This window comes from Scomber scombrus, chromosome 11 (genome assembly GCF_963691925.1).
Source record: "Scomber scombrus chromosome 11, fScoSco1.1, whole genome shotgun sequence".
Lineage (NCBI taxonomy): Eukaryota > Metazoa > Chordata > Actinopteri > Scombriformes > Scombridae > Scomber > Scomber scombrus.
Window position 1 is genome coordinate 19,916,218 of NC_084980.1, and position 26,596 is coordinate 19,942,813.

At 36.3% G+C, this 26,596-nt stretch overlaps 1 protein-coding gene across 1 annotated transcript; it reads left to right on the top strand.

Annotated features, from left to right (window-relative positions):
- The first annotated feature begins 2,910 nt into the window (after positions 1–2,910).
- LOC133990044 (macrophage mannose receptor 1-like) lies at positions 2,911–24,252 on the top strand. Its single transcript, XM_062428225.1, has 31 exons — positions 2,911–2,974; positions 3,498–3,854; positions 4,099–4,263; positions 4,375–4,530; positions 4,756–4,878; positions 5,514–5,651; positions 5,775–5,954; positions 6,926–7,080; positions 7,756–7,869; positions 8,231–8,346; positions 8,516–8,664; positions 8,749–8,948; positions 10,494–10,609; positions 10,689–10,761; positions 10,886–11,027; positions 11,205–11,240; positions 12,169–12,332; positions 12,438–12,505; positions 13,106–13,206; positions 13,383–13,525; positions 15,343–15,445; positions 15,804–15,928; positions 17,010–17,033; positions 17,765–17,861; positions 19,315–19,544; positions 20,716–20,881; positions 21,230–21,394; positions 21,912–22,028; positions 23,065–23,223; positions 23,552–23,581; positions 23,678–24,252. The coding sequence occupies exons 1-31, from the start codon at positions 2,911–2,913 to the stop codon at positions 23,917–23,919; spliced, it is 4,218 nt and encodes a 1,405-aa protein (XP_062284209.1). The 3' UTR covers positions 23,920–24,252.
- The last annotated feature ends 2,344 nt before the right edge of the window (positions 24,253–26,596 follow it).

Genomic DNA, 26,596 nt, shown 5'->3' on the forward strand with positions numbered 1-26,596 from the left:
GTCTTACTTTTTAAAAAATGCCATTGACTGACATTACCAGAGCAAAGCAATTTAAGCAAGAATTTACAGCACCAGTTGCAACTTTTTCATCAACCTGCAACTTCGGCATAAGAACACATAGTCTTGACTTGTTTCTGTCACACAATGCAGAAGGTATGTGTATGTCTGTATTGAAAGTATATTCTGTGACAAGAGACAACATGACGCAACCCTTCCGGTAGGCCACATTCGACCCAGAAGCCACCTCAGAGTTATGTAGCCTAAATAGTTATAACAATGTTGCCATGGTCTAAAATCAATAAACAGTCAGAAAAGAAAACCAGCTTGAGACACATTCCTCCTGTCACTACAGGATTTGAATCAGCTGGGGATGTGAGGCACACATGCACAAGCAGGTCAACTATCTTGGACAGCTAAGTACAGTTACACCACTTGGACAAACCTCATACACCATACCCCCTCAGATGTACCCTGTCAATGCATGTCCACTAAAAATGCTTATTTTTGACACTGACAGGCCCATAATATCATTATAACTGTCTGACAGCATTATGGAAAGGACCATATAGAGAAATAAAATGTTTTTCTTCACCTTTCACTTAATCCGGCCTCGCTCTGAAATCTCGTAGCTGTCTTCCTGTAACAACTAAGCTCTTGCAAGATTTGAGACTGAAACTTCTTCTTGAGTGAGATTAGGTTAGACACAATAACAAACAGACTGGGGATAAAGAAAATCTTTGAGCTTAGCTTTTGTTCTCTTCTGGTCTGACAATCCTCTGGTTCTTGACTGTAAACTGTCCTTTCATCCTTGTAGAGACTGTTTTTACCACAGTGGCACCAAACTCTGTCTACTGAAAAGTATTCTAAGTGCACCCATTAAAAAAAGTCTAACAAGACATTCAATGAAGTACACTAAAAATTAGGCCTAACTGATGTCAAAGAGTTGTGTAATCACAACTGACACTTTCTGTAGATTTTGCACAATACATTGCCCAGAAAACTTCAAATGACCACTTCTTTTCTCTAGAATCTGTGTGAGTCATGTTTGAATTTTTCAACCACAATTTGAGTAACGTCTTCTGTGTTTCTGTCATATGGTGGCATTTTGTAAATTCCGGTTTCATTTATTGAGTCTTTTAAGGTTGGTTCAGAGATCAAATTGAATGTTGGTTGACAGGTCGTACCTGCAGGAAAGCCACAAGTCTTGATGAGACTTCAGTTAGATTTTTTACGAGTGCAGCAAGCCTTACAACACACTGTTAATTTGTCCTTAGAACAGTGTATTGTGGAAAAGTATATGAAAAAATTCATCCTCTATAATAGGAGAGCTCAGCGTAATTATAGACCCATTTCTACCTTAGGTTTTACTTCTTGAAGGCAAAGTGGTCTATGTGTAAATGAATTACATTAGTTATATGTTCTGGTCAAGTTTGAGGAAATCGTACAGTATTCAACTAAACTTGTATCTGTTAAACTAAGGAGGAAAATTATATGGAATTATTCTAAATGACCCACAAAATGCATTTGACACAGTCAACTACATTCTGCAACTTAAGATGTTATCTCCAATGGGTTTGTGTCCATCAGCATTGAAATGATTTGCTTCATATATAAATCATAGAGTTTAGAAAGTTGAGGTTCACAGCTCATTTATGTAGACATAAAGCTATAACGTGTGAAGTCCCTCAGAGAAGTGCCCTATGTTGCTTTTTATATATGAGAATGACAATTTATATGCTGATGACTCTGCAATTCTGATGTGTAATTTGAAGAATTAGGACAAACTAAAGCCAATCCTATCTGAGCAGTTCAATGAGATCAATAACATGTCTTGTAAAACTAGTCTAAGAAAATTGTCTTTGGCTCACCAATAACATAAATACAATAGACAGAAATTACATAAAAAACATAGAATCTATAAACTCCATAAAGTCATTATTAAAATACATAAATACATAAAATATGTAAGGCATAAAAATATAAGTGCATATCAGTTCCTGTGTGCATATTGTGTATTGATCATTTGAAAGTGTTTAAATTATCAATCGCCCTTGGGATAAAAGGCTTCTTATAAATATTCCTGTTTGCCAAAGGAACTCTCTAGTTTCCTCTCAGTGAACAGTTGGTTCAAATAGGTTTGAGGTGAACCAACTTTACTGGCAAAGACTACTAACTAGAGTTTGTTCTTAGATTGGCAGCTCAGATGACCGTACCAGGCTGGGAGATGAAAGGTTAATAAAAACAATGATGTTGTTAGTCATTTTGGTTTATTTATCTGACATTTAAGACCCTGGGGAAAATGAACAACAGAACTAGGTTTCTGGCTAGAAAAGTTCATTTAATTGTTGAAGGAAATCAAAGAATGTTTGCTGATTTGAGTGTGCTGGTTACTCTTTAAGGTCAGAACCATGCCATATTTATAAGAACTAAGGCCTAACTTTGAAGACCACCAAATTTTTTTAGTTATGTGTGGTTCATTTTCCTAATTTTCATGATGTCAAATAAACTACAAACTTCATGTATCTTCTTCATGTTTCATTACTAACAATTGATTTATTTCTCCTTGTACCTTTCTTAATTGGTGCACTCATAGACTCTGTATAATTTGTTTATCTCTGAAATTCTGAAGATTATTTCCATATTTTTTTCTGTTTCCCTCGCTATGTGTTAATGGGGAGTTCCGGGAGAGTGAGAATAAAACAGCCACATGTGCAAATGTCAGCGTTTTTGGTCTGTAAACAAAAAAAAAAAGTGAGACATGACGCTGATTCATTAAAAACAAAAAATGGGTCAGTGCTATAAATTCCCTAGTTTCCACAATCATTCATACAACTGTTACTCTCTCTAAACACCACACGAATGAAGTCCTTGCTGTAAACTGCTGTAAAACATTTCAGAGGAATGCTAACAATGTGGGTGACTTGTACAGCTTTTGTTCTCCTCATCCAAACACTCCAGTGTTTGGCTTCAGATGGTACAGTAATCCAACTTTTAATTTTAAGATTTCAGTAAGGTTTTTACAAAGTGAAGTAACATATGTCATATGATGTAGATGACATACAACTATAGACTGTGGTGTACATTACCATGCGTAACCTGTGTTAACCTATTTTTGTAGATCTGCTACAGTTCAACATTGATTGTGATTCTTACTTTTGCATCTATATTTTGCAAACATAGGACGAAAGTAAGAATTTATACTTGATTACTCACTTAATCCATCAACAGAAAATGTATATTTTGGTAACTGTGATCAACATTGATTAATTGATTAATTGAGATTATCTACAGATTAATTGATAATGACAATAACCATAAATTGCGACCCTACATATTTATTTCAAAGCAAAGCAAACTAAAATCTACTTGGACAAAAATGAAAACATTTTAAAGACTGCACAAACAGTCAGAAAGTCAGAAAATCTTCTCATTTCTTCTGCATGCACTATCAAAATCAGAACTGTGTTTTGATTTTTTTTACCCATCTTTCTTTACAGATTCACCATTTCAACTTACTAACAAGGCCACTGGTTTTTGTTTGGTTAAAAAAAATGGCTATTGCTTTGAAATACGCTGGACAACTGGTGACCGACTTCTGGTTCACCGGATTGGAAAATGCCTGGGAGTCCAAGGGAAAAGTGTTGGAAGTGAAATAAGTCTCTACGACTGTGACGAAAACAGCGAACTCCAAAAGTGGGAATGCAAGAATGAAACACTGCTCGCCCTCAAAGGCCAAGAGCTTTACATTGAGCTCACTGCAGATAACACGGCTATTCTCTCTAAAACAACAGGACCCAACAACCACCTTACAATTTCAGGGACATCCAGTGGCGCTTGCACAAGAACATACAGAGGTACAGAATGAAAACACAGTTTGTCCATAATATATCAAAACCATCATAGAATTTAAAACTGTTGAAACATTATTCTTTAAGAAATTATGTTTTAAAGCTGTAGAGTCAAATAATATTTGTTTTACTTATATAAAGTATCACCTCTTATAACACTTATAAAAAGTAAATTACTACAGTATAGATGTTTTCAAACTGATCAAGCTATTCTTTGTTTAATTAATTTCTGCTCTTTTTGGTGTTTTAGAACATTACACCATTGGAGGAAATGCACATGGCCAACCTTGCATGTTTCCCTTTCTGTACAAAGACATATGGTACAGTGACTGCACTAAGGCTGACTTCCATGAACGTTGGTGTGCGACTGAAACAAAATTTGAACATGAACTCTGGGGATATTGCCCAACTAATAGTGAGTACTGCCTGTGACAACAACAGTTTTATTATACTTAACTTTAGGTTACATGGAGAAGTTTCTACATTTTGAAATACATCTCCATACATTTGTGTGTATACTTTACAGGCAAAACAAGCTGGCACAAACACTCAACAACAGGAGATTTGTACCAGTTAAACACAGAGTCAGCTCTGACTTGGTCCCAGGCTGAAGCCAGCTGCAAACAGCAGGCTGGCTCCCTGCTCAGTGTCACTGATCCATATGAGCAGGCTTATATCACAGGTAAGGTACCACTGACTCTACTGAATGTTTTGATGAAGGTAGCATGTGTCAGGGCTGAGCAGTGTCATTATCCATAATTTCTTACACATACAAAAGTGATTCAGTCTGTAAAATCAACAGTTTGATCAACATCTATATTATATCTATCTAAAATAAAAAAGCCCTACTATTCTGCCACTATTATATCATGTTTGTGTCCTATGCCACACACACACACACACATAGCAATACTGAGTCATGGTGGCAGGGGACTGGGAAACAAGCTTTGGACTGGGCTGATCCTTGATCCAGAACATGGCTGGCAGTGGTCTAATGGAGAACCCTACCGTTATCTGAATTGGGACTCAGGTATGTTTTATCTACGCATTCATTCTGATAAAAACTTAGTATCTCCAATCTATGCCATCAGTCTTGTCTTTGTTTCTATCTCAACCACACCCAGCAGCACTGCAGATATCTCCGTCATCTGACATTTTCTGACTGTTCAGCAGTTTATACTTACTGTAAGACACAGTAACTGAATTTGTCAATAGGAACCCCCTCCCTCTGGTGTTCGCAGTAAAATTTGATCATTATGATGAGCAAAATGATGTGCACATCACATGATTGGAATTACACCACTTCCATTTCCAGTGAAAATTCCTATATTATTGTGTTTATATTTTAAAATAAATAAATCTGTGTTGTTCTGCAAAATGTATTTATTTATTTTTTAAATCAGGCAGATTATAAAACAACAACAAATCAGCTGAGCTTTTCGTCAACTGACAAATTGAGATGAAAATGTCATCTTAACAAAACATTTTCAAAAATATGTGTTGTACTATATGTATTTATTCATTTGTGATTATTACATGCATGCATATACAACTCAAACTTTAAAAACTTGAATTTGAAATGAATTTGGAGATTTGGAGACATGTTTGTGTTTACTAGACCCGATCTACTATGCCCATCATTAACTTTAGCCATCGTCTTTTTAGGACATCCACTTTCCAGTCCAGGACAAAACTGTGGAATTGTCAATGGTGAGGTACTGTACTCCTGGCAAAGTTCACCTTGCAACAAGAAACTGGGGTACATTTGCTACAGTAAAGGGGTTGTGGCACGTCCTACCACAGGTAAAGAAAAATATGTATTTTAGCCAAGCTGTCCTCTGGTTAATGTATGACTATACTGTCTTTGTATGATTGCATGGTATCAGTCACTCAATCCATATGTTGCTTTGTTGTCTTCATAATCAGCTGTTACGAGAGGATTTTGTTCAAGCCCTTGGATCCCTTACAATAACCACTGCTTCCACCTTAATCGTACTAAGAAAAGTTGGTCTGATGCTCAGAAAGAGTGCCGCAAAGAAGGAGGGGACCTAGTGAGTATCCGAAATGTGGAGGACCAAAGCTTTGTCATCTCTCAACTTGGATACGGTACGTGAGGATCCATAAAAACAAAGTGAAGCGGGAAAGAATCAGTCTTTACGACAAACATAGATATTCTTTTATTTATATGTGGTAGCAGGGTTTCCCAAGAAAAGTTTTAAATTAACTTAATACAGGTCAAATGCATGTCCAGCTTGTGACTGTAAAACTTCGAACTAACTTCAGCCTGGTGTTTAATGGAAGTGAGGGTTTTTCCTTACACATCCCAACATGCTAGTCATTGATTGAGCACTTCGCTTCTATTTTTCCCCACTCATGAAAATTGAGATGATATTAGCTGAGGTGGTCCCATGTGGTAATGTGGCCTGCTTTTGCTATAATCTGCTTTGGAAAACTTTTTTTATTTATGTTGTGTTCTAAATTAAAGCTACATACAGTACATATGTTTCTTTATAGTATATATTTTTGGATGAAATATGCTCCACAGAATATATTGATGTGTAGAGGTGCTATCAAAGGCTTCTGTGACACCAGACTCATTGAACAGTCTGGAAGCTGTACAGAGATATTCTCCACTCAAATTTTTCCAGTGAGCCTCGCCTTTCTAACCAATTAAAGGAGACCAAACTCAAGGGTTGAAGCTAACAGCTGTCACTCAATACATGAATGCACTTCTGACCAACTACTCCTCTCCTACTGAGGTTCCAAGCTAGCTTTAGCTGCTGGAAGACACTACTACGACTTACTTACAGCATTGGTCGAATCAAAGAGCTAAATTACTTCCAGTCATGGGAGAGTAATCAATACTTTGGTCGCATGCAATCATGAGGATACAGGTGATGGGCTGGGCGGAGCACATTGAAACTAAGAGTGATTTGTTTGCTCGTGGGTATCATGCAAATACTAGCTTGATTTCCAAAACTTGTGTATTTTAGGTTTGAGTAAGCAAAATACAGTATATATATACACGGGGATCACAGGTATTGACAAAACTTTTTTTTTTCTGTCCATGTCTGCAGGATCCACTGACGAACTTTGGATTGGGATGAATAAAAGGAAGAAAAAAGGGGTCTTTGACTGGAGTGACCAATCTGCTGTCCGCTTCACCAGTTGGGAATATGAGGCACCATCTATCTCTACTGACCAAAAAGACTGTGTTCTCATAAGGGGAGAGGTAAGAGGTTGCCTGTGGGTGCAAATATTACCAGGTTGTAAAATAATTCTCAATTTGTTCAGTGATGAAAACTAACTTGCTTTAGACAACTTCAGCAAATTCTGCAGCCATAAATCACAGTTAAATTGCTATTTAGCCAAAGTATATGGACACCCCTGTTCACATAGCTGTGTAACTTTGGTTGTGGGGGCTGGTTCCTGTTTCAACATGACAATGCCCCATGTACAAAGTGATGTCAAAAAGTTTGGTGTCGAGGAACTTGAGTGGCCTGCACAGAGCTGTAGACTAAGTCACATTGAACACACTGCTAGGCAGGCCTCAACTCCCAACATTAGTGCCCAATTTCTCTAATGCTCTTATGGCTGAATGGTAGCAAATCCCTGCAAATACCCACAAGGAGATGTTGTGGCAACAGAGTAAAGATTTTGGTATTGGATTTAGATGTTCTACAATCACTTATGGGTGCAACAATGAATGTTCACATAGTCCTGGCCAAATGGTGTAGGTTAAATTCAATTTACCTGTATACATTGTGCAGTGTATATAATATTGTGATGTGATAATACATTTTTAAAGAATTCAGACTATTTATTTGACAACACACACTGTAAGTATATCCATCCATATCTTGTCACTTAATAGAAACATATTTCTAAAGATCTGTCTTTGTTGCAGAATGGAAACTGGGCTGACCGTGTGTGTGAGGAGAAACATGGCTTCATCTGTATGAAAATGGGTGCCTCTGAACCCTCTGGAGATGAAGTGGAGCAGAACTTAGGCTGCAAAACTGTGAGTGATAATTACTTAATCAAATTCATAATAACACACTTCTGTATCTTGTTTAAAACAGTTTATTCACCACAGTTAAACTTGAAGTGTTATCATACTGGGCTAGGTATTGTATCTCAGTACTTTCTGTCAAGTAAACACACCATGTGAACATGACAAAAAGAAATTACATGCTTGAAAGTGACAGACATCTCATTGTTGTGAAATACTCTATACAAATAAAGAGTCAAATCCCTGCAGATACAGTGTGTTATGGTCAATTTGTGTTTAACTTCTTGCTCCCTTAAACTATTTAATCATACTAAACCACAACGGCCTAATTACATTTTTTCTACTTTATCTACTTGTTTTTACTAACCAGGGTTGGAAAAGACATGGCTCCTACTGCTACTTTGTAGGGACAAAGACAAAGACATTTGATGAAGCCAAAGATGACTGCAAGAGTTCAGACTCTTATTTGGCTGATGTTTCAAATGGGTAAGAACATTTATTTTTACTTCAAACATTCTGAGTACACTAGACTTGAGTATGTCGTAGGCTTTATGAGGAAACACAAAAGCAACAACAATGAATACACCGTTATTACTGTACATTGTTCACTGATTTGTGAAATCCTATGATCTTACTTTTGTTCCACTTTTTCCAGGGTGGATAATGCATTCCTTGTCAGTTTGGTGGGATTGAGACCAGAGAAATATTTCTGGCTCGGGCTCTCAAACCAGAGAAACATTGATGAATTTGTGTGGACCAACACAGACAATGTGAGATTTACTCACTGGAATGCTGAAATGCCAGGTATTGAGACATTTTAACTCCATCTGTAAGATGTGTTAGAAAGTCACTTCACAACTGACATTTCACAATTTCTTCCAATGCAAGGTCACCAACAGGGCTGTGTTGCCATGACAACTGGCATTTTTGCTGGACTCTGGGATGTGTTGCCCTGCACCAACAAAGAAAAATACATCTGCAAACACCTGGCAGAAGGGGCAGTTTTAACCCCTGCTCCACCAACTGTTCACCCTCCCAGCTGTGCAGAGGGTTGGTCTCCAATTGGATCAGGAAACAAGTGCTATAAGGTACAGCCACAAAAGATCCAAAACATCTAACCTTGGGAAATACTGATGCACATGTTCAAATTATTGCCATAGGGCAGTGATTCTCAAGGTGAGGTATGCGTACCACTCATAGGGTACTATCATTCATCCATTTGAATTACATTTTTGATTAGCTGCTATTGTTCAGGAGTTTCATTAGAAGTAACTAAACGTTTAAGCATAAACATTAACAAACATTCAAACAGCAATATTATCTTGGCTCAATTGTTGAGTGTCTTTGGGATCAAATAACATAATTATGATCACATACGCATCCGAAAATAGAGCAAAACTAAGCAAGTAAACTAAGGGAGGGTGAGGGGCACCTTTTTACAAGCTTATTCTGAGGGGAGGCCTCAGAATAAGCCTGTTTTTTTTTTTTTTTTTTTTTTTTTTTTTAAAAGCAATTCTCTACTAAATAAAAAAGCATTAATAAAGAACTGGACCAATAAGGAATATTGCTTAGAGTATTAGTATCAATAAAATCAATACACATCCAGCTTACATTAAAATAGAAAGTCATGGCCAGAGTAGCTAGAGCTTGTAAAATAGGAGCCTGGTTGTCTGTGTTGAGGTTAATCTGTCCATGTTTGATCAGTAGAAAGTGATAATGAAGGCAGGAACACTGCTCTGTGTTCACAGTGTCCACTGAACACTAATCAATCTAACTACAGTAATTGAAATGGTTGATGGTATTGATACCGTCAGCATTTTTCACCGTGGTATATAGTAAATACAGTATACGCTCATGTCACATCTAAAGTGTGCATGATTGTTTAGCTATGGTGACACTGGGAATTTGAGTACATTGTTGAGAAATGTACTGGGATGTAACAGGGATTACAGCAAGAAAATATTTGTGAGCCTGAAAAGTTGTCCAGGTGGAAATATGTTCAATGTATTGAATTAAGTATTGTATGGATTTAAAACTGATTAAAGCCTGACGTAAGGCATGGTGCCCAAGAACTTAAGTGCTGCTTTAACCCTTTTGTAGGTCTGCTCAACCGTTTGGTAGATGCGCACTTTGTGTCATGATATGTGGTCAAAAACAATTACTATTTAATTATTGAACTTTTTGGGCAATCTTTACCACTTGTATGAGGTATGTAATGCACAAAAAGACCACCAGATTGCGTTATTGCTGCTAGATACGGGTTCTGCTAGTGTATAAACGAAGAATAACACAAATCACTGATGACATCCTGCTGGAGACATTTTTGAAGTTGTTTCATTTTTTCATCTTGTACACGGACAGAATGAATCTCTAACATGTTTTTTTTTAAAGTTTTGAACAAATTACGTCTGAATGAGGTCTGAAGAGGTCTGTAAAACATAAAATGTAGGGTCAATGAGAAAAAAAAATCCAAGTTTTATGTTGTCATGACCTCAAAGAGGTAGGAAAAAATATATATTTTATTAAATAGCACTCTCTTGGTGTGACTTACAAAGGGTTAATGGTGCACTGGGCGCAGGGCATAGTGCCACCACCACACTTTTAATATTCAATTTTTTCCCCTTATGTTTAAGACTTTTATAGAGTCCTCTTCAAGAATGACCTGGTTTGAGGCCAGAGATTACTGCAGGGCAATCGGAGGAGACCTGCTCAGCATCCACAGTGGGGCTGAGATACCAATGATACACAGGTACAATTTGACCTGCTCTCACACAAACAGAGCTGCACTTTGCAATATTATATTTAAATCTTTAATTTGTGCATTATAGGTATAATACAGTCTGGATTGGCCTTAATGCCCCTGACCCAATCACTGGTTACGTATGGAGCGATGGATCCTCAGTGAGTTAACACTTTTCTCTTTTTGCAGTGAATGAGAAAATTAGTTTTAAGTTTATGCAACTCAGTGAAATGATGACAAATCCATTTGTCATTGTAAGTCACTATAATTTGCTTTTGTTTACAGGTAAACTTTCAACACTGGCAGGATGGAGAGCCAAACAATCTAAATAATGTGGAATCTTGTGCTGAAATGAATCTATTGATGAACGCATGGAACGATGTGCACTGTGAAAAGTACAATGGATTTCTATGTCAGATCCGTGCAGGTAAAAAACTGTCAATCTAATTGGTCTTATTAGGTTGACAAGATTTTTTTTTTAAGCATATCATTCGTTTGTTACCTTTGCTGGGAGCGAAGCCACTTTTCATACACAAAATCTAACCTTCACATTTATAAGTGTGTACTAATTTTAATGGTGTAATTATCTTCTATGTCCTTACAGGAGTGACTCCAAAGACTCCAGACACTGTCACTCCTGGTAAGTGGGCCTTTGTGTTATTCTTTACATCATACAGATATGATTCTAAATTACATGTATTGTGTTCTCTTTTGAGGAAAAAAAAAACACAGGGAAATAATCTAATGTTTTGGTTACATTACAGCACCCCCTTTGTATATTTTCCAGTCACAATACCACTTGTTTCTCTGTTCTGTTATTGGTTGAGAGTGACACTGACTAACAACGAAACAGCAGCCTCAAACCTTAGACTTTGAAAATTCTAGCCAATGTCCACTTCTTATCTACAAACATGGACATATCTTGCGTTGCACCTGGTATTACTGAAAGAGCTAATAAGTAAACTTTCAATTTCAAATTTTTTTTTGCCTCCGTAAAAATATGAATAATGTGATTTCAGCTGGACTTGAATTGTATTTCATTACTCTTTTGTTTAAATTGAATGCCGTTACTTTACAAAAGCCTCTGAATTTTACTTTTGTTGTTTTTTTGTATCCTTCTTTAACATTTTCTGTTTCTATTTAATGATAACTTTAATTTAAGACGACTCTCTCTGAAACAAATGATCATTTAACTCAAACTTTTTTCTTTTTTTGATGTAATGGTATCTAGCCTACAAAGATAGTTTTACGTTTAGTTGCCCTGGTTTGGAGATATTGGTCTTTTATATTAGTGTCACCACCTTGGTACAATGGCAGTGAAAAGAATTACACTTGTGGTGCTTACAACATTGAGAATGACCCAAAAAAAATCATTCCCAATGTGTCCTTTCAGCAACTGAGTTGTTTAGGTTTGAGGACCTTGTAACATGCGGCAGCTGTATGTGGTGGATCTCATTAGATTTTTTTTAGAGTTGCACACTTGCTGCATTTCTCTGAATTAAAATCAGCCTTCAGACTCCATACAGAAAGCAACTGAAATCTACTGACAATTTATTACATCTTTGCAGACGTTAATATTACCTCAGATGGTTGGCTTGAATGGAACGGGAATCAGTATTATATAAATAAAATTGCACAGGCCATGGAGGACGCTCGTAACTTCTGCCAAAAGAGGCATGGTGACTTAGTAACTATCAACACTGAAGCTGAAAGTGTCTTTTTGTGGAAACAGGTACACAGTTACACTTATACTACATTACATATATTATTTAATATAATATTTAATAAATATAAGTACTGCTTTGGTTTTACTGTATAACTCTGTCTGTATATATAGATCCAGAAGTCCAGAATTTATGGGAATTTTTGGATAGGCCTTAATGTGGAGCTTGATGGAACATATGAGTGAGTATTAATTAAATACAGAAAAAAAACATTGATTTCTGAAGTCTTGGGATCTGAGAAAAATATTTTCTTAATCTTGTCTAAATTTTATGAATGACTGCTCAAAAGGTAAAAGCTGTTACAATATCAATATTGTATGGCAATTGCCACTGAACAATGTCCATTTCTATCATCCTTTGATACCCAAATTCTAGTTGATTCTCTATCATGTGGTCTTTGGTTATGGCATTCATTTTTCAGGAGTTACTCTGTCTTCATGGCCAACTTTACTTGGCTATTACAGTTAAAAAATAAAACACCCCTGTGGAAATCAAGATCAGATGTGTCACAGATGAATGAATATGTCATCAAGGATTTGATAAAAATGCTTTCATTCTAGACAATATGGCAGAGTTACTGGTTAAAAAATATAATTGTTACTTATTTTGTTTCACTGTCAAGCCGTAATTGTAATTTGTTTTACAAATTTGAACCTTGAAGCAGAAAAAACATGATACAGTTTCGGCCTTTATACTTAAATTTGTAGTAGTTACTATCCTGATATTTTCACAAGTTGCTTTCGTGACAAGATTTCAACTGATTGGCTTGTGCTACATTAAGGTGGATGGATGGCTCTCCAATGGTGTTCCAAAAGTGGGATGAAAATCAGCCTAACTTCAAGAATTATGATGAGAACTGTGCTGTCATGACTTATTATACTGGTGAGTAAACTAATATACGATTTTTCTTCACTGACACATGTGTCTAGACATTTTGGCTGGTTCTGTACATTCAAATGAAAACTTTAACAAAGCATTAACCCCAGATTAAACGTTAACAAAAAATACAAGTTGTAGTTAATTTAATGTTGATTTTAATATCCTGGATTGCTTTACAGGATTCTGGCATGATTATAATTGTGGACATGAGCACTTGTCAATTTGTAAACGTAGTGGCTCAACACCTGCCAACACCACTGCGGCACCCACAGTGCCTCCTAAAGGTGGCTGTCCACCCCAATGGAAAAAATTTGACTCTAAGGTAATCTTTACAACCTACATTAACCGTTATAAACATGTGTTGAAGGGATGGGAACAAAACATACTCAACAAAATTTACAGAATTAAATTCAACATGCTAACAATTTCTTTTAAATATTGATCTTTTAGGGTATCATTTGAAATATATGTACATTTCTACTTGTATGAACTAACTAGAGCTGGGCATTATGGCAAAAAATGTTTACAATATTTTTCATATTTATCAATATTTATATTTATCAGGATGTATGATTTAATAATGCTGCCAGTCTGATAATGACTGAAGCCTGAAAAACAGAATAACATAACATTGACATTAACTTTGCAAACATGGTTTGGTTTAGAATATGCTTTGATTCACTTTTCTTAATGTACACATTTGTAAACATGGTTTATCTAGCTTAACAAAACAATACAAGATAGCTTACCTTGTAACTTATTAAAATAAGGCAAATAAAACTAAAAGCTGTGACTACTATGACATCAAATCCCTTTGGCAATGCAGAAAACGTCTCAAATCATCTCAAAAAGAGGTATAGTCAAGACAAAGTAAAAACAAGTGGATCACAAAGGCTCTGGCATATTCATACACTCAACTTTAAGATAAAATACATTTAAAAGATTACTGGTTTCACATCTCTCAAATTTAGAAATCTGAGTAAAAGAGAGCAAAATTATAATCCAGTCATTATCCTACATGCAGTATATATTCTGACTCTTCATTTATCTCACTACATTTTCTGTGCTTAGTTCATATCACTAGATTCATTAGTTTTTTTTAAATGAAATTATTTGTGCTGTTGAACATAGTCTCTTTGAAACAATCAGAAAATAACGTTTTATCGATCTGATTCACTGGCTTTCTTGCTGCTAGTGCTCCTCCCTCTCTTCATTCACCGTCTAGCTTGCTCGACCACAACTGCTAACACAGCAGTGTCAGCTCCCTGTCCCGCCATGCTGCTATCGATCCAGCGCCTTGACTACCTCTGTAACCACTTATTGGCTGAACAACTCTATACCACCATGCTGTATCCGTAACTTTTATACAGAACAGAGAGGTGGATAAAGATGCAGCATTCCCGCCTTGAACAGGTTCTCTTGAGAGCAGATGAGAGTACAGTGACCATAAGTGACAGCAAAATACAGCAGACTCTCATACTGACCTGAAATTAAATGAATAATAATAAATAGATTAGATAAATAATATAAATAAATTCAGTCCATATTGTTTTGCTGTCATTTCTACTTGCTGTCTTGCTGCTTCTCTCCTCTTCCCTGTTTTTTCTCAGCAAAGGCGGGGATGTGTGTGCATCAAAGATAGACAGCAGGGGAGAGTTGGAGAGTTGACGACAACTAAATTCGATAAGAGTAATTTAACAATGCAATCCAAACAAAAAATGGACAGACTCCAAATGTTGAAAAATGATTGCCGTAAAGAGTGTGATTTGCATCACAACGATATAAACGATGGAACACAATATGAAACAATAAATGTTTATCTCTTGTCGCAAATTATATATAATCATATCACACAGCCGTAGTTGTAGCCTTACTAATGATAGCAGTAGCGTAGCCTCATTGGCTTTGTTTTGTGGTAGGAAATGGGCATGTACTTTGATGTGCAGGCCAAAAACTACAGCCTGACTGGCTGTTGGTGTGTTGATTTCTGCTGTTATATCAATCCATATTGAGTAAAAAATGTCAGAAGTTTATCATTGTTAGACAAATTTTATTGCAATCCCATTTCAAGATTGTTTGGGTTGCTGCATTTGGTATATTTTCAGGAGTTATTAAAAACTTATCGTGTCTTTTCACTAGTGTTACAACATCATCAGTCAGAAAGTCACATGGGTTGGAGCAAGGACACAATGCCAAGCAATGGGTGGTAACTTGGCCTCTATTCCCTCAAGACATGTAAACGGTTTGTTTAATTTTTTTCCAGTAAGATTAAGATTATGGCTGCATAGGAATTTATTTATGGCAGAACTCTGATGGAAGCTGACAAAAGCATTGGCAGATGTGCCTACAATGAGTACTTACTATTTATTTTGCATGTGAGACTGATTTAAATACAAGGTTTGTGATGGAGGTCACAAGTCATATCTTTTCCTCTGATGTTTTTTTTTTTCATATTGCAAAAAAAAAAAAAAGCCACTGCTCTGTACTCCAACTAGTAGGGTTAGCAATGAACGTTGGATTTTTGTTGTCAATCTAGACCTTCTTAGGCAGTCAATGCATCTCTGAACCTTAAATCACTGTGATCTGTTTAATCTCTTCAGTGTTTTTAATGACTCAAATGGCTGACACACCTACTACAGACCTTTGGATTGGGCTTCATGATTTATATGATACTGGATTTTACTGGACTGATGGGAAACCACGGTCATATTACAACTTAGAACAAGTAAGTGGAAACTATATGAATTATATTTACTGTAAAAACACTTTTCTATTTAAGACTGGTTTATCTGAATGCACCAGTAGCTATTCATATTCATATGTATATAAACACATATGTTTATACTCCAAAACATATGTTTACACTCCAACATTTTCTCAATTTACATTATTTGAAACACGATCAAAACACACATATCACACCTGAAACAGTGTGTCAGGTTAATAGTTAATGGTCCGGCAACTGAACTGGACCGGTATATTAACTCTGACTGGTTTCAGGTTAGGCTATGAGTTTCAATTAAACCTTACACAGTAACTTTACATATTTGATATACTAGCTGCATGCTTACGTACTTAGAGCTGTCGCTGTGAGCAAATATTGTGCCCCAGTTGCTGTATCAACACTGTGAGGGTCAGCATCCGCCAGTGAACCCACCTGGTTTTATTTTTTATTTTTCTGTACAACATACAGCAGTAACGGGTCATCAGTAGCATATCTATTTATATTAGCTGTCGACACAGCTGGAGCGTGCAGCGTGCTTGCAAAGCAGTTTATAGGTCATACGTGTCGATGTTCACATTGTTATCTTTATAGTTATCATTCTTAGTGTGGATGGCCTTTTACAGACGAATGATCATATCCAGATCCAGTCTCTCTCTACATTTTACTGGTGTATAGGACACACCAGTGTATAAGACGCACCCCACTTTTAAATGAAAAAAAATTGTGTTTAAGGTGCGTCTTATACACCGGTTTTTACAGTAATATTGTGAAGCCAGTGTATTGTACATAGCTCTCCTGATAATTTGTGTGTACATAAAACAAAATATTCATGAAATCTTTCTCCATTGTCTGTTCCTCCATTTTAGTACCATTACCGTAGCCCCCTTTTCTATCGACAGCACCATCGAATCAGAAGTTCGATAAGGCTTAACTGTATACTAGAGACATGTCCACCTTTATGGGCTATGTATTGAGTAGACACAATCTATATTCACTATTGTGAGGAATTTAAATACATTATTGTTTATGCCCACATCTTTTGTTTACTAATTAAATTTGAATCTTTGGGTTTACACTGCAGGTTTGGAGGAATCGTGGAGAAAAGGTAAGACATTTAATTGTAAAGTGCACTTCCAATTATTTTGTCATGCCTTGGACCAAAATTAAAGCAGTTTTGTGCCAATCATACAACCATATTTGTTAATAATCCATTCATCCATCCATCCGTGTATCATAGACCCTCACATGTTAAGGTTAAGGGTCTCATCGGGTGTGTTGAAGAAAACGTATAGGCTACGTTAAAGGATGGTCATTTAAAATGAAATGTGTTTAAATTAGGGTTATATTACTGACCTAGTCAACAGAGGAGGCATATATTAGCTAATAACCTCCTCGTCAATTAATGTGGACTAGACCTAGGGAATCAGTCAGCAGACATTACTGGAAAATTACAGCAACATCTCTGGCAACATAACATTCACACATTTTCTATGGTCTTGAATAGACAGTAGATTTTCAAAGTTCTTTCCACATGTCTGTGGTAACAGTTTACTGTCAACTGCCAAGTTAAAGCTTATCCACTAATGTATGCTACTTAGTCATGTACAAACACACAGTGCTTTTCTTATCAATTAAAAAGTTGCTGTGCCTTCAAAATTGATTAATGAGTCTCTTTTTTTACTCTGTTGGATAATAATAAACCTTTCAGTAAACAAGAATATTCTTTTATTACTAATAGAGGGATGCTGTTTTCTTAAATGTGATACGATGAATCCATAATTACCTTGGATCCTAACAGTTTTTTGTGTTCTTCACTTTTCTCTTTCTGTTCTTCAGAAATGTGTTGTGATCAAAAAATCCTTACCTGGCCCTGGGAAATGGATAAAACAGTCCTGCAATGACACCAATGGGTTTGTTTGTGTTCGAAGTATTGGTAAGCCCATCTTCTGACTTCTCTCTGTGATATACCCCTATGGTCGAAAACAATTTTAGTAGTCAATAAATGGCCTATTTTGTATTTATTAAGTATTTTTAAGTATTTCTTAAGGTACGATACTATGTCATTTGTTGGTATATCAAAGTTATTTGATATTGAGTCTAACCTCTGAGCTGCAGCATCTTCCAGTGTGTAAATCTAATTAGCTAAAGACAATACACCTGAGCTGGAAAGTCAGACGTATTCTCTTTGCTTGCTCTCAAAAACATAATTTAATTCATATTTATCTACAGCATAAAAGATAAAATCACAAATTACTTAACAAGCATGGTTTGTGACATCACAAGTAGTTTGAGAGCCAATCATGGTCTACTATGAAACCTATGCATAGCTGCCAAGTCTCACACTTTGACCCTGAGACTCAAGTAACTGACACAGATCCCATGGCACACATGACTTTTCTCACGCTAACTTTTTGTCTTTGCAAACTCTGATGTAAAATCTGTGAGTTTTATAAATGAAGGAACACAAGTTTTTTTTCAAGTTCAGCTCAAGCTGACGTGCAGAGCATTACAAGGTTAAGGCAGCCCTTTTTTGGATTCACTGATCATCATCAGTCTGAACTGAAGGTGTGCAACAAAATTATTGAGATGTACATTTCAGTGGGGCTGATAATTTACCACAAATAATGCTCATTATTAGCAAAAAAATAAATACAATTAAAAGAATCTCACTTTAAGCTGAAGTGAAAAATTGTCAGCCCTGCAACTGTAATGTGGGAATTTGAAGCCTTCAGCAATCATACATTGAGAATGGAATTTTAGGTGAAGTAGGGGACATCTTGTGTCCAACAGTTAAACTTTATGACATAAAATATTCATAGATTTTGGATTTTTCAATGCAATCATTTTCTTATACAAGTAACATTTTAGAAAAATCAAATCAGACAGAAATTACGATTAAAGACTATTCAGTATTTTTATGTCATGAAAATGTCTTTAAAGGACTAGTGTTTAAGATTTGGTGGCATCTAGTGGTGAGGTTGTAGATTGCAATCAATTGAATACCTGTCCCGCCACCCCTCCCCTTCCAAACATGTAGGGTAACCGGGAAACTCATACAAATCATTAAAGGCCCTCTCTAGACCCAGTGTTTGGTTTGTCTGTTCTGGGCTACTGTACAAACATAGTGGTGCAACATGGTGGGCTCTGTGAAGGAGGACCTGCTCCCTGTGTAGATATAAAAGCTCCTTCTGAGGAAACAAAAACATGAGTCTTATTTAGAGGTGATTGTACACTAATGAAAACATACTTATGAATATAATATTCCTTTTCTGCCAAGGCAGTTGTGCTAGATGCCACTAAATTCTACACAATAGACCTTTTAAGCATCTATACAGAGTTCTTGACCTCAACTTTTTGTTTCTGATCAAATTTCTCACCCCAAACAGATCAATCATTCCCAGACTCAACTCACCCAGTGTTTACTGACTATGTGAAAATGGTTAATGACTCCATGAAGGTTGTTACTCAAAATATGACCTGGGCTGAAGCCAAGAGGCACTGTGAAGGAGATGGGGCCAAACTTGTTAGCTTAAAAGATGAGTGGAAACAGGCCTATGTTGAGCTGATGGCTTTGAATCTCCAAGCTCCTCTGTGGATTGGACTGAACAAAATGGAGGTAACAGAACTGAGTGCCTCTCAAACAACACACAGCGAATTAACATGACTACATACTACACTTCTATAAATAAACACTAAAAAATATATAAGAAAAAAACATTAAAATTGAAGGATTACCATTAGGGGTGTGACGATACACTCAGCTCACGAGACAAGACGAGACACGATATTGGGTTCACGAGATCGAGACGAGACGAGATTTTAACTATATTTTTAAGAAAACTTCAATGAGGAAATACATTACTGTTCTTTTATTTGAAATTCACAAAATGGAAATTGAATTGAAATGTTTCAACTAATCATCTTGTAATGAATCACTTTAGTTCTACTTTCTAAATATATAATTATCATATGCAGTATGCAGCACTTTAAAAGATTTCCCCAGATATTTTTTAGATGGATAATTATGGTATTTATGGAAATAAACCATTAATACAAAAGTTAGATAGAATCACACATACCAAAAAGTAAATTATAAAGAGTAGAAACAATTCTAATATATACATATAAATTAAATAAAGAATCCAATCATAACAAATTATAACATATTGCTAATAAAAAACCCAGAAATAAAAGTAAATTGCACAAATCATGTATCACATAAATACACAAGTAGAACAACATATAAATTGTGTTATAATTTGGTAGTGTGACTCATTTTACTTTTTGCATCATTAGGCTTCCATAGTTGCGCTAGATTCCCTGCTCCTCCTACCTCAGGCGTTCAGTGTAGACACCTGCATTCAATTTACCACTGTTCCTCTCCTCATCTCCTACTTCTATGAGATCTTATCAGCAGGTAGAAGCTCCACCAAGGTTAATGATCCACATGTGACATTATAAAAAGAAGACATGACGTGCGAATGAGCGATAGAAAACCGATCGTCTTTTTTTATTTTTTTTTTGTGCACCCCTTAATTATAGCTTTGCGAGACAAAATTCACTTCGACGAGAAACATCGTCGCATTTAATTCCAAACCGCAATGTCAAACTCATGGTGGTGCTAGAGGAAAGTCAGGGATCACCAAAGTCAGAGGGACTCATTTTTGATCAGGAGTCATTGACATCCATTTTTGTCATTCATCACTCTAAAAAACTTCAATTTCAGATGCAGTTTTAAAAAAATATAATAATAAAGTTGAATGTAGTTTGATCATCTTTGCTTTCAGACCGATGGGTATTTCAGATATATTGATGGCTGGCCCTTGACCTTCACTCGCTGGTATTGGGGAGAACCAAGGAGCGACCAACCATGTGTGTACATTGATGTGAATGGAAAATGGAAGACAGCTCTCTGCAATCAGACCATGAACAGTGTTTGCATGAAGTCTACAGGTACAACCTCCGATACAAGGTTTTAAATTAATTAATATAACTTATCCCAATTGCTGATTGTGTCTCAACATTAAGTTGTTCTTGTATCTTGTAAACATTGGAATACATTCTGCCTATTTCTTTTTGGAACATTGTTTTTAAACATTGATTACAAGTTGATGTTACTGTTCAGAAAATGTAATTTATATTGATTGAATGCTTTTACAATTGAATGCTTTTCAATGTGACAGTTTTCTTTATAAAACATATTATCAAATACTTAAAGTGTCTATTTCAGTGCACTGGATTTAAAAGTATGGAATTATGCAATTAGTTGATCCCTGTGTGATTACTGTCTCTCGTCTACAGATGTGGCACCAACAGAGTCAAGTGAATTTCCAGGAGTTTGCCCTGAAATCCCAGGTTTACCGTTTGGCCAGAATGATATTTGGCAACCATTTAAGGGTTATTGTTATATATTTTTCACAGATATAAAACAGTGGCCAGATGCAGCTGCTAATTGTATACAACATGGTAAGTTGTTTCTATGGATGGTCTAAGACAGGGGTGTCAAACTCATTTTGGTTCAAGGGCCACAAACAGCTCAATTTGATCTGAAGTGGGCCGGACCAGTAAAACCATTGCATAATAACCTATAAATGATAACTTTACTATAATAAACCATGAGATGTGTTAAGGAATATTAGTATAATTTCAACAATATAATGTCTCAGTTTTTTTCAGATTATTTTGCAGAGAAGCTGCTGATTGACAATATTTTGCAGTGTTCAATATATCAGTGTTTTAAATATGACCACAACATGTATTCTGGTCAGGGTGTAAAAACATCTGAAAATGCAGAAAAATTGGAATTAATTATTTTTCTTTCAATTTTCATACTTTGCAAATGTATCAAGTGGGCCAGATTGGAGCCCTTTGCAGGCCAATTTTGGCCCACGGGCATTATGTTTGACACCCCTGGTCTAAGATATTTTTGCTATTTAGAGAAGGGTGAAGCTTTCACTAAAGCCTACTGTTTTGTTTTGTGAAGGAGGAACACTTGCCAGCATTGAAGATCCCGCTGAGCAAACATTTATTCAAAACAGCTTGAAAATATTTGAAGACAGCTACACCTCTTTCTGGATTGGCCTGTATAAAACTAAAACAGGTACAGTCACATTGTCTGCCCTCTAATGCAAAGAAATATTCAGCTACTCTTTGTTAAACATAAGAACCACAATTTGAAATCAAATCTCTACATCAAAATACTGGTTGCTTTTTTGTTTTTAAACCACAAGCCAAACAGAGGTAATGGATATTTTTTTAAAGCAATATAAATCAATATATATATTTATGAGGTTATTTTGGGAAAAAATGTAATAGTTTTAAGCTATTGCACTACCTATGCATTATCAAAAAGTAGGAGTGTGCGATATGATAATATTAAATCATAAATGATTGAAATGACATGCATAGAGATTGTTATTTTACAAGTTCAGCTCCATGATGCAGCGCAGTCTGCTAGCAGGAGGCTAACGGATAATAGCACCCACATGGTGAGAGCCTTGTTCTGCATTTCCAGTTTGGTGGTGAAATCTGCAGCAGTTTTAATGGGGTGCTAGGGCGCTCACCTGCTGCACATTGTGTTAATCTGAAACTGGGCTGCAGTTAAACGCCACCGGTTAGCTATTAGTTCGCCTGCTAACTGGTAGCACTAAATTATGTCATGGTGCTAGCTAGCGTGGTGTCAGCTCTGGTGTGCTGTGTTGGGCACACTATTAACGCTTCTACAAAACATCAACTGTGAAATTATTTTGGTTTTACTGCAATATCCAATTCAAACTAGTCTAAATAGACTGTTACTACTTTTTAATGCAGCAAGTACACCTGCTCTTGTTTATTTATGGAGTTGTTTGTGTTGTAAAATGTAATTTTATGTGAGTCTTTCAGTGGTACATGTTTTTATGTTATTTATTGAGCCCCTAACCAATTGCTGTCATTATGTGATAGACAATAATGCTTTTTGAATCTTGAGCACTGTTCAGTAGCTTGCAAAATAATAAACCAACATGAAAAAGAATCATGATAAGATCGTGGATGATGATCCTGTCTGAAAAAAATCGTGATATGATATTTTTGCCATATCGCCCACCCCTAATACAAAGTTAAATTGATAAGACAAATACAATTGTCATTGTCTCCAGGAGCGTGGATGTGGTTAGACAAAACAATTATCGACTACACTAACTGGGGTGTAGGTGGACCTGATTATTACAACTATGGAGTGATTAGTACTTCCAATGGGACATGGTGGCAACGCATCCAGTACAATCGTAGACCATACATCTGCAAAACCCCCAAAGGTAAATGAATATGTGAACTTAAATGTTGAATTCTAGAGATACTTGGGCAATGTGTAATGACAAGATTAGACTACACAGTATTTGCATGGATCGAATAAGGTGAGGTCCCAGGACATGTTCTTTTTGGTCTGGATGTCATGAGGCTTTCCAAACGGTGTGTCTATTGACACTATGTAGGAACAATAAAAGCAATTGTCACAGCCATTTCTCATTTCTGTTCTCATATGCCAGGTCGGACCATGATTTGGCTTATGTCATACAGTATGACTTTGGTGTACAAGTGTACGCTTTTTGTTATTTGAACACATTTTCCCTTCTCTCTCTCTAGTATTAGTACCAAAACCATCACCAACACCTGGTAAGTAACACCTCTTTGTTTTTTGTTGGGGTTTTTTTTTCAAAATCATGACTAAATTATTTTGCCTGAACATCATTTGTTTTTCAATCTGTGCAGTAGTTGTGATTGTTCATCATAGCCATGTGGCTTTGGCTGTTGTGCTGACCATTGCTGGGATTGCATTGGGGGCAGTCATCGCCTTCCTCCTCTTCAAGAAGTTGGGTCGTCATTTACCAATTCTTGACAACTTGCATGCATTTGACAACCCACTCTTCTCCAAAACTGAGCGGTCCCAGTCTTTCTCAAAAATTGTAGAGAATGCAGAGGAAGAGAGCCCTCAAGCTATTACAACTAACTGATTAAAAATATCAGACTCTAATGGGTAACATACTCTATCAAGGGCTTGCGGTCACTGGCTTTCTCCTTTGTATGGCCATTGATTCCATGGTCTCTTCTGGAATGGGAGGGGCTTCAACAAAGATGGCAGAAAGTGGCTTTAATAGCCAAAGTAGTTGTGTTTGAAATCATGATTAATCATACATGTTGTAATGACTACAAAGAAACTAATTATTCTAATGTGCAGGGTTTTCTTCTGTATACCTTGTTTCTTTACTTTATTATAACTGTTAATATAATGTTGTGTATTTTTATATTACCTACTGTATAGATTGTATGCTGAGTAAAGCTAAGAGTTGGGATGTCTAATATTAAACAATACAATAAATATAATGAACATGAACTTTTTTCAGCTGAAAATTCTGATGGCTCCTATCATATGCCTGTTTGCTTGTGTGCAGGAGCTTGTTTGATTTTTCATTTTACAATAGCCCAGGATTTATACACATTTTGTTTTCTAGTGAGTTTTTAAGGCAGCCAGCCAGAGATGAGTTTGACTCTTAATAAACTAGCTAATAAACTCATTCTACCTACAGCTTCAGATAGAGGAGGAGGGATGTGTTCAACTCCACTATAAAAAAAAACCCAAAGACAAATGAGCCTCTCTTCCCAGAATGATCAAAAGGAAAATGCAATAAATTATGACAGTGAGTAGCAACTGAACAACAAACTGACTGGCAATCTGTTTCAGACCTTGGATCATGGTTAATACCAGAGTCAAGCAAAACACTTAAAAATGTATTTGGAGGAAGCCAACGTTTCTTTAGCGGTCGTTTTGGCAAAATAGTGCTGAGACATGCAAAACGATTTAACGACTTCCATGTAACAATAACCAGGCGCTCAATTAGAAATTTGATGTTGCCCAATTGCCTTTGTCTACTAAGCAATTTGTACTGACAGATTTCACCTGTTGACAGTCTGACCTCTTACTCATCAACAGCTCACTTCTCAGATTCACAACTCCCAGTTCCTCTTTGAACATGAGATTCTTTTCAAAAAAGGTGCACATCAATTTTGTGCAATAAATTTGGTCCAATCGACAAAATAATGCTTTCAATAGTCCATTATTAGGCATATATTAGGGACATGATTTAATTTCCTCATGTTCCCCAGTTAATGTAAACTCAAAACCTGTATGTTTACCTCTTCAGTGTAGTGTCTGTTTAAACACAATACATACCATCAGTACAGCAAGAGTCATGTAGGTGTAGGTGTTTAACTTTGCCTACACTACTGTGATATTATATATATGCTGTATAACAAGAACAGGTCCCTGTCTATTCCAGGGCTGACACATACAGTCTACCAGTTACACTCACATTGGCATCAAGTGTAGCCTTTGACTGTCAGAGTAATCCAGAGCATCTAGAAGAAACCCACGCAGAGGCTTCATGTTCCTGCTGGTGCAAAGCCAGCACTAAGAAAAACACAGTTTTTATTTAGTTTTTCTTTGGCTTTAGTCTATCTTTCATATCTGAACTGTTTCTGGTTATTTCTACCAGTCACCAAATGAATGTGTTTGTGATGAAGTGGGATGAGAGATGTAACTGAGGCTGTGTGTGCTGATTAGGGGGAGCAGTGTAATTTTGCTGGAATTACATTTTGTTCAATCCTGCTCTGACCACCTGTTGTTGTAAACACAGGGCAATTTTTGTGGCCTTAGTCAGCCAAGGCGCAAACAGACCTCCCCAAAAAACACAAATCACTTCTTTAAAATGGCAGTGGGTCATCTCTGGCAGCCACTGCCAATTGTGGACATTGCAGGTGACGGCACACAACAGTCAGGCGAAATAAATCAATTTAAGTAAATAAAATGAAATAAACTAAAAACATATTGATACCTGCAAAGGCTCAGGTGAGTTCTGTCTGCTCACAAGAAAACTATAATCTAACAACTAAATGACTGAACAACATATTGCCTGAACTACACTGAACAATAGTTTTTATTTCTTGAGATCAGTTCTTGAGAAGTTTTAGCATTCCCATATAGAATTAAAAAAAGTCAGCATTATGAGAGCTTCCTTTTTATGAATATTGCACAATATTAGTGATGTTGAAATTGAAAAAACATTCAAACGACCAACTGCGGTGTTTTCTAGAACATGTGCAATCCACAATTTGTATCACTTCTGCTTCTCTTTATTTATATATGGTGTCAAAGTCATAGTTCAAAATGTATATAAATGCAAAATAAAATCAGGTAAACTTCTGTAGATTGATATCAGAAAAACAACAACAACAACAACAACAAAATGTGGATACCTTAGTGGCAACCAATGAAAAGATAATGATAAAACAATCATTATCAGATATCTTTCACTGTGATTTATGTGTTTGGTATCTCTACTGGCTGTCATTGGAAAGGTCACTCACAGGAGTATGAGTCTAGCACTTCCAGTTTCCCACCCACGCTGCCTGTCTGTCTGTATGTTTATTTATGTGCAATGACACATGTCCACACAGCAACAAGCAAGTAATGTGTATTACAGTGAAACAGCTAAGTGTGCAAATATCTGCATTTGGGGTCCAGTGAAAAGAAAAATAGAAAGTAGAAACAAAACGTCATGTTAACATGACGCGACAGGATGTGCCCAGGATGTGTCAATGCCATTTAGATAGCCTTCTTCCCACAAACATTCA